At 40.4% G+C, this 12,935-nt stretch overlaps 1 protein-coding gene across 1 annotated transcript in view; it reads left to right on the forward strand.

Annotated features, from left to right (window-relative positions):
• The window catches only part of LOC310875852 (pyruvate carboxylase, mitochondrial-like), a 427,358-nt gene that overhangs the window by 403,189 nt on the left and 11,234 nt on the right, over nucleotides 1-12,935 (forward strand). Inside the window, exon 23 of the mRNA XM_083789259.1 lies at nucleotides 4,122-4,296. Within this exon, the coding sequence (XP_083645385.1) occupies nucleotides 4,122-4,296 (175 nt within the window). The remainder of the gene's footprint in view (nucleotides 1-4,121; nucleotides 4,297-12,935) is intronic.

Here is a 12,935-nt window from a genome sequence, read left to right on the forward strand (position 1 = left end):
GCACACACACACACACACACACACACACACACACATACACACGCACACGCGTTCATTGTCACACGCCCCACACGTTCATATAGACACACGCAGTCAAGTGGTTTGGGTGGTACAAATCCTCAGAGGATATAAAATGTTAATGAGCATGGACTTCAATGGGATGAGTATCTTTGTGCAACATTGTGCACAACATTGTGCACACACACACACACACACACACACACACACACATGTGCGCGCACACTCGCACACGAACACGCGTGCATGCGCACAGAGATGAGGCTGGTATCTTTGAACGGTTAGCTGTGTGACTAATAGCATTGCACTGGGCCCTGTGTTGAGAGATTCCTCCAAGCACACGTGTGTTTTTTTTAGAAACACTTGGGGAAGCAAAGACACACATTGACATTGTTACAGTACAAACACTCACCATGGAACACAATGTTTCATCCATAAATAATAATAAATATGTGTTAATAATGACAATGGATGCAAACTGCTATGAAATTCTGCATAGAGACATATGGGCTAATGCCAGACATATTTCTAGCTGCTATATTTTGCTGTGCAATGCACACACACACACACACACACACACACACACACACACACACACACACACACACACACACACACACACACACACATGCACACGCATGTAAGTGGTAAGATGGTGCATCATACATCATTTAACAGTACCAATTAGCATAACAGATGTATCAACCAAAACTGTGGCATTTAAAACTATTTTAATAGAGGGGAAATGGAGCATGGAGATCCCCCCCACACACACGCACGCACGTGAAACCTGTGCAGATTTGCCCAGTGAATAGAATTGACGCCATGCAAATTTTTACATACCGTATTATGCATACCAGGGTTCAATCTGTCCCGGGGGGTCAAATAAAACCATGCCCCGGCTTCTGATATCCCTTCTGGTGTTTAATTTATATCGCCGGTGGGCATTCAGTATAAAAATACATGCCTTCCCTTTTTGGAAATGTACACTGTCACACGTGTTTCACCAATTAAGAACTGAGGCCGAGTCTACACATGCCTTCTGAATCAGTAGTTCTCACTGAGGCCGAGTCTACACATGCCTTCTGAATCAGTAGTTCTCACTGAGGCCGAGTCTACACATGCCTTCTGAATCAGTAGTTCTCACTGAGGCAGAGTCTACACATGCCTTCTGAATCAGTAGTTCTCACTGAGGCCGAGTCTACACATGCCTTCTGAATCAGTAGTTCTCACTGAGGCAGAGTCTACACATGCCTTCTGAATCAGTAGTTCTCACTGAGGCCGAGTCTACACATGCCTTCTGAATCAGTAGTTCTCACTGAGGCAGAGTCTACACATGCCTTCTGAATCAGTAGTTCTCACTGAGGCAGAGTCTACACATGCCTTCTGAATCAGTAGTTCTCACACTTTCATGTTTCAACGATAGCAATTCGCCGTGTGGCCCGAAGTGACGTGCTGTGAGCTTGTGTATACATCTGCAATTTTTTAATATCTAAATTGTAAAAATCTAAATTGATACTTTACTGGCTTTAATGTTTGATAATACCATTATTTAATTCAAATTATATGCTAACCACATAAGTGTGAAGAAAATGTGATTGTTTGTTGTTGTCATTTTTGTAATTAAATATGGAGAGTGGGGGGGGGGGGGGATTGAAAATACTGTTGTATTGTGACGCGTTGTGTGAGCCTGCAGACTGGGCTTGCATGCTATGTGTTAATGATAAGAGCTGTTGTAAGAGTTTGAGAAGCACTGATTTTAGTTCAGACCCTTTTGACATGGTCAGACGTCCATGATTTATAACGTCGTTGGCAGCTGTCATCGGCCAGCCTTCGCCAGACGGGATTAGCAGAGCTTCCTCTCTACAGCACGTGTCCTCGTAGGAGGTCGTCTCAGAAAATGGCACAAAGCACAGAGAAAGATTACAGCTAAAACGTCACAACAGTCATTGGATCGTCTTAAACCACCGGCTATGACAGGCACCCCCCCCATCCCTCATTCCTCCTCCTGCCGCACCACAAAGACGGGCCAAGATGTGTGCGCCGTGTGTGCGTGCGTGCGTTACACTATACTCGTGAGGGCCAATTAAATGTCCCCACAACTATATGATCATTTGAGAAATAGGCAATTAATTGTGAGGACAACTTTCCTGGTTGAAAAAGCTTGTTTTTATGGTTAAAAGGGTTTGTATTGTTAGGCTTATAATTTGAATTGGGTTTAGGCATTCAAGGGCTATATCTTGTGCCACCCCTTACTCCTTATCCCTAAATTATTTGCCTTTTTTCATATTTTGAAAACCCTTTTAAAATTGTTCAAATAGACGATCTACAAGCTTACAACGTGTCGATGTAGATCGGCTAGTTGAACTATTTTAAAATGGTTTTCAAAAATGCCAAATAGGTTTAGGGGTAAGCGTCCTTAGAGGTTTAGGTTTAGGGTGAGTTTAGATGAGTTTTGTGACTGTCTGTCGTGACTGATTTATACTTACAGTATGTGTCATTAGCCAACATGTGTGTGTATGTGAATGAATATGTCAGTCTAAGTCAGTCTAAGCCCTTTCAGGCTGCAACCTCCCAAAATATTGAACTGGGGACCCCCCTCACCCTGACAAGCACTTAGAATTGTAGGAGTTGAGGTATTACATTTACTTTGTTTCCAGAGATAAATAATATTGTAAAAATACAGGTTTCCACCCGACAGACGAAAACTATTCAAGGATTTACTACCATGGCTTACTGGCAGCGTGCCTTACATAAGGAATTTGGTGGTGATCGGTTCAGTGGTTTGCGAGATTAGACACAGGCACGTGCGCGCGCAGATGGCTGTATATGTACACGTCTGCGCACTCACACTAGCTCAAGCATGCATCACGTTGATGCACACATCAACGTCTGTGATCTGTGTCTTTACCGTACGGAGAGAGAGAGAGGGAGAGTGATGAATTAATAACCAGAGAAGCAGAGAGAGACGAGGCTGGCATGACAAGAATTCACTGTGGAGAGACGTCGGCGGTATGTAGCGGAGGTGCTACAGTATTTCACATAAATATAAACTCCCCTTAATTAACCTTTTATGCACTTTATATATTATTCTTTCACTTCTTTCCTTCACGTGGCCCCCCACTCCTCCCCTCTCGGCTTCTTCCTGTGCCCTACTCTCAAACCCACTACTGTGTGCTATATATTTTTTTATTAATTAGCTGTTTTCGAACCTCTTTGAGGTCCCTATTTTGACCATGTCATCATTACAGGAAACATTTAAAAAATAAAAGTTTTCCATATATTATTTTGTGATCTACAGTCTTATTCTCACTAGTTGTATCACAAAGTGGTTATAAGCACCCAAAAGGTTGAAACGTTGTGCCAGTAATAAATATTGCGGATCCTCTCCATAATAAGGCATGGGGAGAGAGTATGTTTTGCACTCCGTCCGTGTTTGTGTGTCCGTGTGGCCGTTCGTCCGTCTGTGTACAGCTAATCTCCGGCACCGTTAACCCGGTCGATGCCAACTTTAGCACACACACTCCATGGATGCCAACGATGAACCTTTGCCCCAAGATTTCCAGAACGGCCTGTTATAGCGCGACCAGGAGGCCGACTTTTGAAAAACACATTTTTGGATATTACTCCTCCAGATTCTGTCCAGAAATCCCGCAAATCGTTACACATTATCTCTATAGTCATGTGTTCAAGCCGGATCTGTCCGATATTTCATATTCCATCCAAATTGGCTAACATTGGCTTTCAAAGTTTGCAGGATTGGCCCGTTTTGAACAAAAAGCCTCAAATCATGAACGCAGCGTGCAATTTACGTGCAATCTTCCACAGACTTTCCTGCTAGGCTGAGGAATATATCCCACCCTTTTCACATTGGCCTGTTATAGCACCACCAACAGGTACATTTTTGCAAAACACATTTTTGGAACAAAATGCCTCAAATCATCCAATTGCCATCAAAGGCGTAAGAAGAAATGGCACCCCTTTTCACATTGGCCTATTATAGCGCCACCAGGAGGCCACGATCTGGGGACCTGTGCCCCGAGGGGCACTTTATCTAGTTTGTATTCATTTAGTCACCTTCTCCCTCCGTCCCACCCCTCTAGGTCCTGAAGAACCTCCCCCGTATCGAGGGGCGTCCCGGCGCCTCGCTCCCCGACTTGGACTTCAAGGCCCTGGAAGAGCAGCTTCGCACGACGTACGGTGATGAAATCACCCCCGAGGACGTGATGTCAGCGGCCATGTACCCCAAGGTGTTCCAGGAGTTCAAGGAATTCACCGGTGAGTGGGCGGATTCAAGCATTCAAGGAGAAACATTTATGGCTCACCGTAACCCCTGTAAATAACAGAGTACGGTTTAACTCAGGTCTTTTTTAGAGGGTCTACATGTTTGAACTGAAGTGACATTGATATGCATTGAATATTATCAAAGTATTCTGAGCAGTTTGACATTGGGGTCCCGAGACATATGGCCAATGCATTTCCGGGGGACCCAGCCAAAAACGTTGAGAACCCCATGTAGTCAACAAAATCAACACTGCTGGTTAGGGGTGTAACAATATAGTAACTGCATCGAAAAATGTATTTTAATTTCAAGAATCGAAGTATATCGAAATGAAAACGGCAACAATGACTATGTATCGTATCGCAATGCAATGGAAATAATCGGTATCGAATCGTTTTGCTATGCAATTAATCGATTGTATCAATACTACTTTTTTGTGCGTGGTATTTAGCATTTCTTTGAAGAGAAATGAAAAAGTGGGGGTTAATTACTTAATTTAAAATAATGTCAATGTATTTTAAATAGTTACTGTATCGATTTCAAATCATTGAATCGTATCGTATTGTCATAATGAACCAATATCGTCCTTGTATCGTATCGTCAACCATGTATCGTGATACGTATCGTATTGCTGTTAAAATGTATCGTTACACCCCTACTGCTGGTCGTTGAAATGCAACAGCCACGACCACATGCGGTTACGCTGTGAACCGCCTGCTACAGTTATGCTGGCAATACTTTGCCTTTAATGACATGCTCAAAATAGAGACGGCAAGATGAAAGTGGCTAATTTAGCCAGTAGTAAGTCAATTCTTTGATCTGAGGGAGATTAATTTGTCCTCATTCTCAATTCTCACAAGCTTGTGATGTGCATAGCTAGTACGTTGACATGAAAAGAAAATCTGATATTAATGTCTATCCTTTTCACAATCTACGTCAAAGTATTTCATTGAAGTAATGAACATCTTCATCACAGCATTCTTCCGATCACATTAAGTCATCTCTATTTCTCTTTGTCAACCCATTCTGGGCGGGAACCCAATTTGGTGTTTTAAGCATTATGTTATACCCCAGCTGGCACAAGACGTCTACTTGACGTTAGGATAACGTTGTACTCCAACGTTGGATGACCATCGTTGGTTGGTTGGATATGAAAGTTTGATTGACGTCATAACCCAACGTTGGTCTGACATAAAAACCTAACGTTGGTCTGACATCATAAACTAACGTTGGTCTGACATCATAAACCAACGTTGGATGACTATCGTTTTTTGGTTGGATATGAACGTTTGATTGACGTCATAACCTAACGTTGGTCTGAAATAAAAACCTAACGTTGGTCTGACATCATAAACTAACGTTGGTCTGACATCTGGATGACCATTGTTTTTTGGTTGGATATGAAAGTTTGATTGACGTCATAACCCAACGTTGGTCTGACATCATAAACTAACGTTGGTCTGACATCATAAACCAACGTTGGATGACCATTGTTTGGTTGGATATGAACGTTTGATTGACGTCATAACCCAACGTTGGTCTGACATAAAAAGCTAACGTTGGTTTGACATCATAAACTAACGTTGGTCTGACATCTGGATGACCATTGTTCTTTGGTTGGATATGAAAGTTTGATTGACGTCATAACCCAACGTTGGTCTGACATCATAAACTAACGTTGGATGACCATTGTTTGGTTGGATATGAACGTTTGATTGACGTCATAACCCAACGTTGGTCTGACATAAAAACCTAACGTTGGTCTGACATCATAAACTAACATTGGTCTAACATCATAAAATAACGTTGGTCTAACATCATAAACCAATGTTGATTTGACATAACCCAACGTTGGTCTGACATAAAAAGCTAACGTTGGTTTGACATCATAAACTAACGTTGGTCTGACATCTGGATGACCATTGTTCTTTGGTTGGATATGAAAGTTTGATTGACGTCATAACCCAACGTTGGTCTGACATCATAAACTAACGTTGGATGACCATTGTTTGGTTGGATATGAACGTTTGATTGACGTCATAACCCAACGTTGGTCTGACATAAAAAGCTAACGTTGGTTTGACATCATAAACTAACGTTGGTCTGACATCTGGATGACCATTGTTCTTTGGTTGGATATGAAAGTTTGATTGACGTCATAACCCAACGTTGGTCTGACATAAAAACCTAACGTTGGTCTGACATCATAAACTAACATTGGTCTAACATCATAAAATAACGTTGGTCTAACATCATAAACCAATGTTGATTTGACATAACCTAACGTTGGTTTGACATCATAACCTAACGTTGGTCTGACATCATAAACTAACGTTGGTCTGACATCATAAACTAACGTTGGTCTGACATAACCTAACGTTGGTCTGACATCATAAACTAACGTTGGTCTGACATCATAAACTAACGTTGGTCTGACATCATAAACTAACGTTGGTCCGACATCATAACCTAACGTTGGACTGACATCATAAACTAACGTTGGTTTGACATCATAACCCAGCATTGGCTTGATGTCAACCTACGTTAGATAGATGCTGCATTTTGGTTGGCCTTTTAATGTTATAGGCCACATTGTATTTTAGTTGAGCATATAATGTCAATCCAATGTTGGTATGATGTCAACCTCCAACATTTCCCACTGGGCACAGGACATCTGGAGGACAGATTAAGGTTTTTTTTTTTTAAGTTTTAACAAGGTGAAAATACAATAGCACACAATATTATTTTACAAAGTTTAATAGAACATTATTAAATATTTCCTTAAACATGTAATTAGCATATTGGTATATGTATGCAGGTAATAGTCATATTGTGGTCCAAAGAGTTACAGGTTTCGTTAATAGGTTCATAGCCCAAATTTCCTTTGTAGGAAAACAAATTATTCAATTTGTGAAACTTTAAAATGATCATACAATACGAATGGATAAAAACAATATGGTGCATCTTTGAGGCATGTCTATAAAATATGTACCAAAGGCAAAAACATCAAAAAGACTGAATGAGAAATAACACAATAACACAAATAAAATCACTTAAAATTAAAATGTAATTAGTACATTAAGGAGAGAAAGAGATACTCGTTGGGAGTGTATGTACAGTATCTGTTGCTATCAGCACTACCACACTCACAGTACCATGTGACACTGTGTGCTCCATCATTCACTTTTTATTTTGTTTTCAAGCTGTCTGAGCTTACCGTCCTGTTTCCAGCTCTATCATGAGCTGCCGCAAATCAGTTGGAGTCTTCTCTGCCAAGTTCAACTTCACACTGTTCTCTGCCAAAATTTTAGAGGGATTGTGTTCTTCTTTAGTTCCCCTAAAGATAAATGACAGAAATAAGCTATTGTAACAACTGTAGCTTGATTTTTACATTATGAAATGTAAAGTATTGACTGACACATATCTGTTCAAAAATTTGGAATCAGTGAGAAATTGTTCTTTTAAAATTAAATGAGTTTGCAGATACGAGTTCTGTCTCTGCTGGACAATGTAGGGATATTCAACTATATTGTGGATTCTAGAGAACATGACATCAACATAAATTAGAATGCCTAAGGTCTATAAAGATAGACGGCTGTACTTACTTAATTTTCACAGTGACTGGTGCAAACTTTCTTTCTTTTTTGTATTAGCCAAAACAAGTGAATGCTGTTTTGGGTTTTGGCACCTACATACAGTTGGCTAGAGGCCAAATGTATCCGATCATATTATGCCCCCTACACCATATAAAATAAAGAAAATGTCAAGGAAAAGTTACATTGAGAAATTACATTTTTTAACTTACCATATACAACATCAAAAAGACGCAGGCCCCAGGGACTTAATTCTTGCCATGATGTCGACTAAGGTTGTACTGAAGTGTCAGTTCTTCTTGGTGCATCATCCAATGAATTATTCCCTGTGTCTCCAACGATGACAACCTGAGAGTATGGTAAAAGTCGCAGAAAGGAATGCCATATTAAGTGCATTAACAGCTAAGATATAATTATATGACCGTTCTGTAATGTCTTGCAGAAAACCGCGAGTTGAGAAAACAGGCTTGAAAGGTTCACTTCTGTGGACTCTTAGCTACATGTTTAAGCATTTATTTCATATTTACATGTCAATTTCAGCTCTGACATTTATTTCAGACATGCTCTAGTATGTGAAGAGTCTGCCGGACTGCTATTAACTCATTTTGGATTTAAAAAAAATAAGCAGGCCTGCTTTATTGTCAACTGGCAAGTAATAGTCAAGTTCAGTATAGTGTGGATGTACTCACCCGATGGTTTTCTACTTGAGAGGACCGTTGATCTTGATGTCTCCCTTGCTCCCATTTTTCTTTCTTTCTTTACATTTGCATGTGCCCGGTCACACAGTCCTATAGTGAATGAAAATGATAATAAATACAACACATTATGAATGATAGACTATACAGATTTAAAGGTATATAATGCTTGAAACAAGATAGTTAATTTGGACAATTAGACTTTCACAAATGACACAAATCTTTCTGAGAAAAGACAATGTATTGTGAACCCTATGGTAAACATTGACTCGTTGGTTGAGTGAAACATCAGATCCCTATACCCTTTCATTATTAACACTATAAACTTTTACGTATTTCACTGCTGACTGTAGGCGTTATGGGCAGTCCCCCTCCTCACTGCTGCCAGCAGCCATTGTTGTCAGCTTCCATACAAAATGACTGCTGGCTCCTTTGCGAACCATTGCGAGTATGATCACTACACTCACAACAAAAATCACAAATTTGCTATAGTAGATGGTCAGTGTGCCATCTGTCAACTTTAACCGTGTCAAATAAATACTAATCTACAATGTAGGCATTTAGCAGACACCTTTTATCCAGTAAGCAGGGTAATGCAATGCAGAGACGTAGAGTCTCAGTAAACTAAGATTACAGGTAAACCAGCTCATCCAATTGTTCAAATTACAACCAATTTATGGACTTACTTTGGATTTGGTGGATATTTGGTGGTGATTTCTGATGTCCTTTATTGCCCGGATCACACCAGTTTCTCATTTTGAAGTGTTTGGAAGCTGAAGACACAAAAGCGCGCACGCACGCACACACACACACACACACACACACACACACACACACACACACACACACACACACACACACACACACACACACACACACACACACACACACAGCAAATGTATTAGTCTTAGTCTTTTGAGACTGCTGGTGTTATATGAAAATAGTCAAAAAGTGCTGCAAGTGTGATTGTGTAGACCAACTCATTTAGCTGGGGAGTGTAAAATGAAATGAAACCAAATGAACCAGTGATGGCCCATTTGGTTTCATTTTACAAGAGTTAAGGGTCCATTTGGTTACCAGGTCTCCATCATTTAGATGGGGACCACCTGGAGCCCCCTCAGGGACCACTGGTGGTCCCCGGACCACTGTTTGAGAACCACTTCTCTCAATGATTACTATAACAATAAAGAGCTATTTTATACTGTTACTAAACAAATACTCTAGATAGCATCACAATATATATCTAACACTGTTACTGAACAAACAATAGTAATGATTACTATCACAATATAGAGCTATTTAACACTGTTATTGAACAAAACTATAAAAAGCTTAGTTTATTATTACCTGTAATGGTCCATCATTGCTCCAACCTCTCTCTGTCTGTGTGCCACAAGTCTCCATGTCCATGATGCAGATTTAATCCAACAAATAGATCGGCAGCTACTTGTTTTCCTGTTAAACAGCCTTTTGGTGATTTTATTTTGGTTTGCTTTAACTTGTTAACTTCAGCTGTCTGATCATGGTGAGACAAACTGCTGCTGTGTGTGCATGCCTGCTGTGCATTAAAAAAGAACACTCTGTTCCAGTGGACAAGTCACATGTGAGTCAAGAGCCAATGGGCTGCCTGCAACTCATAGCCAGCCAATCACCTTTCAGTTTTGTTCAAAAATGCTTTGGTGGGCTGGCAAAGGATGTCTGCAATGCATTGTGGGACTTGTTGGGGTAATACGTTGAAACAACGTTGAATATTGGTTAATTACCAACACAACTTAAATCCAACCAAATATCAACGTCAGTTGACATCAATTTAAATTTTCAATATGATGTTTTAACATTGACGTTATTCTGACATTGGATTTTTGTTGTCTGATGTCAGAACTTAAATCCAACCAGCGTTAATTGCCTGTCTGTGCATGTTGCCATAAGGCCATTGGCCTTATATATACATACACAATACAAATCAGTCCAAATGTACATATTAGACATGCATTTGTGATAGTTATAAATAAAAAATAATGATGACTCATTAGATTGGACGTCACCCACACCACCAGAGACATTATTTTCCAGTCCAAACAGTAGAGTTTGTCGTCCCAAATGTGGAGTGGATATACAGTAGGCGTATAAAGGCCGGCTCTATTGATAAACACGGTAAACAATGACGACAAGACTGTCAAGGGAATTTGCCTCTCCGTTTCCAGTTATGAGTATCAGTAAACCTGAGCTGAGGACATATTACCAACTGTAAGATCTCAGTAAGGGCTACTGTCATTGATACGGAACATCATATACAGGTATATCACCTGTCAATGTAAAGAGGTACTTTGTCATGTTACAACAGTTAAAACAACAACACTGGACTGCTTTAAAACTACAAGGAAAGCTAGGTTGCCTTCGTGCTGCAGATCACACCATCTCATACACTATTCAAGAACTATGCAGTTTATGAGGATATACAGTAGTCACCTTTACATGCAGACAGATTATAGGTCCTTCCAACCAGACCCTTCTCTGTGGTAGGCCTACCCTAATACGTTTCCTCATTGTCTGCTCCATGAGCATACGTTTGTTAGACATACTAACAGTCCAACAGGCATTAGTTTGACAACACGCTCCCGACATGCGCTCACGGTTACAACTAACCTGTGGCTCCTGTCATGCATGTGGCAGGTTGCAACTGACCAGTGGCAGGTTAAAACTAACCAGGGACTTCCTCTGAGGTTATAGGTTTAGGGTCGGGTTTTGGGTATAGGGTGTCGGACTCATATAAGGACTGTTAGTACATCGGACCAAACACATGCACCCGTGTGCAATGCTTTTGTCTCAAGTAAAATTCAGTCATCTGGAAAAGGCTGAGGGCTATACAACCATGTATTCTGGGCCATATTGGTCCTGTAGCCCTGGAAGAGTTGTGCCACAGGTGATCATGAAACAGCTACAAATTGCTGTGGTTGGACTTGCAGGTTAAATTGATGATTATTACACTACACAGCCTTCAGCCAAATACTGTCCATATATTCTACATCCAGATTATGTTGGATTTTCATTAGGTAAGAGCAACATAACCAACAAAATATCTATCATGTTGGGTCGTGTCCAGGGAAATGACAGGAAATGTACAGTTGGAATGGACTGGGAGACTCAATACAGAGTCACAAGGTTCAAGCTTAACATAGGTACATTTATTGTAGAATGTAATAAATGGAGGAATAGGGAAAGGGTAAGAGGATAACAGGGTCAGGGTGTTACAGGAGAAAGGATTGGGGGAAAGGGTGCGGTTCTTTCCTTTGTCTGTCACTTTATACTGTGTGTGTGTGTGTATGTATGTGTGTGTGGGGGGGGGGGGGTGCTGTAGATGGCCTGTATGGTTGTTCTGAGATCCCACATTAGAATGTAACGTTGTGTGGATGTTAACTTTATTACGTCTATAAGATGTTTGCTTGTAGTCAAATACCCGACAACAGCATGTCAGTATTCTACATCAATCTGACAATGGGATAATATGTTGAACAGACGTTGGATTTTGGTTACTTACCAACACAACTTAAAACCAACCAAATACCAACGTCTAATTATGTAAGACATTAACGTTGTGTGGACATTGGCATCATAACGTTAGGCAGACATTGAGGTTTGGTCAAAACCCCGACAACAGCATTTCAGTATTCTACATCAATCTAACGTTGGGATAATACGTTGAACAGACGTTGGAATTTTGTTACTTAACAACACAATTAAAAACCAACCAAATACCAACGTCTAATGATGCAATAATTTAACGTTGTGTGAACGTTGGCATTATAACGTTAAGCAGACCTTGAGGTTTGGTCAAAATACCCGACAACAGCATGTCAGTATTCTACGTCAATCTGACGTTGGGATAATAAGTTGAACAGACGTTGGATTTTGGTTACTTACCAACACAACTAAAAACCAACCAAAAGCCAACGTCTAATGATGCAAGACTTTAACGTTGTGTGGACGTTGGCATTATAACATTAGGCATACATTGAGGCTTGGTCAAAATCCCGACAACAGCCTGTCAGTATTCTACGTCAATCTGACGTTGGGATAATACGTTGAACAGACGTTGGATTTCGGTTACTTAACAACACAACTAAAAACCAACCAAATACCAACGTCTAATGATGTAAGGCTTTAACGTTGTGTGGACGTTGGCACCATAACGTTAGGCAGACATTGAGGTTTGGTCAAAATCCCGACAACAGCATGTCATTATTCTACGTCAATCTGACGTTGGGATAATACGTTGAACAGACGTTGGATTTCAGTTACTTAACAACACAACTAAAAACCAACCAAATACCAACGTCTAATGATGTA

Source organism: Protomyctophum parallelum, assembly GCF_964188405.1.
Source record: "Protomyctophum parallelum genome assembly, chromosome: 18".
Taxonomy (NCBI): Eukaryota; Metazoa; Chordata; class Actinopteri; order Myctophiformes; family Myctophidae; genus Protomyctophum; species Protomyctophum parallelum.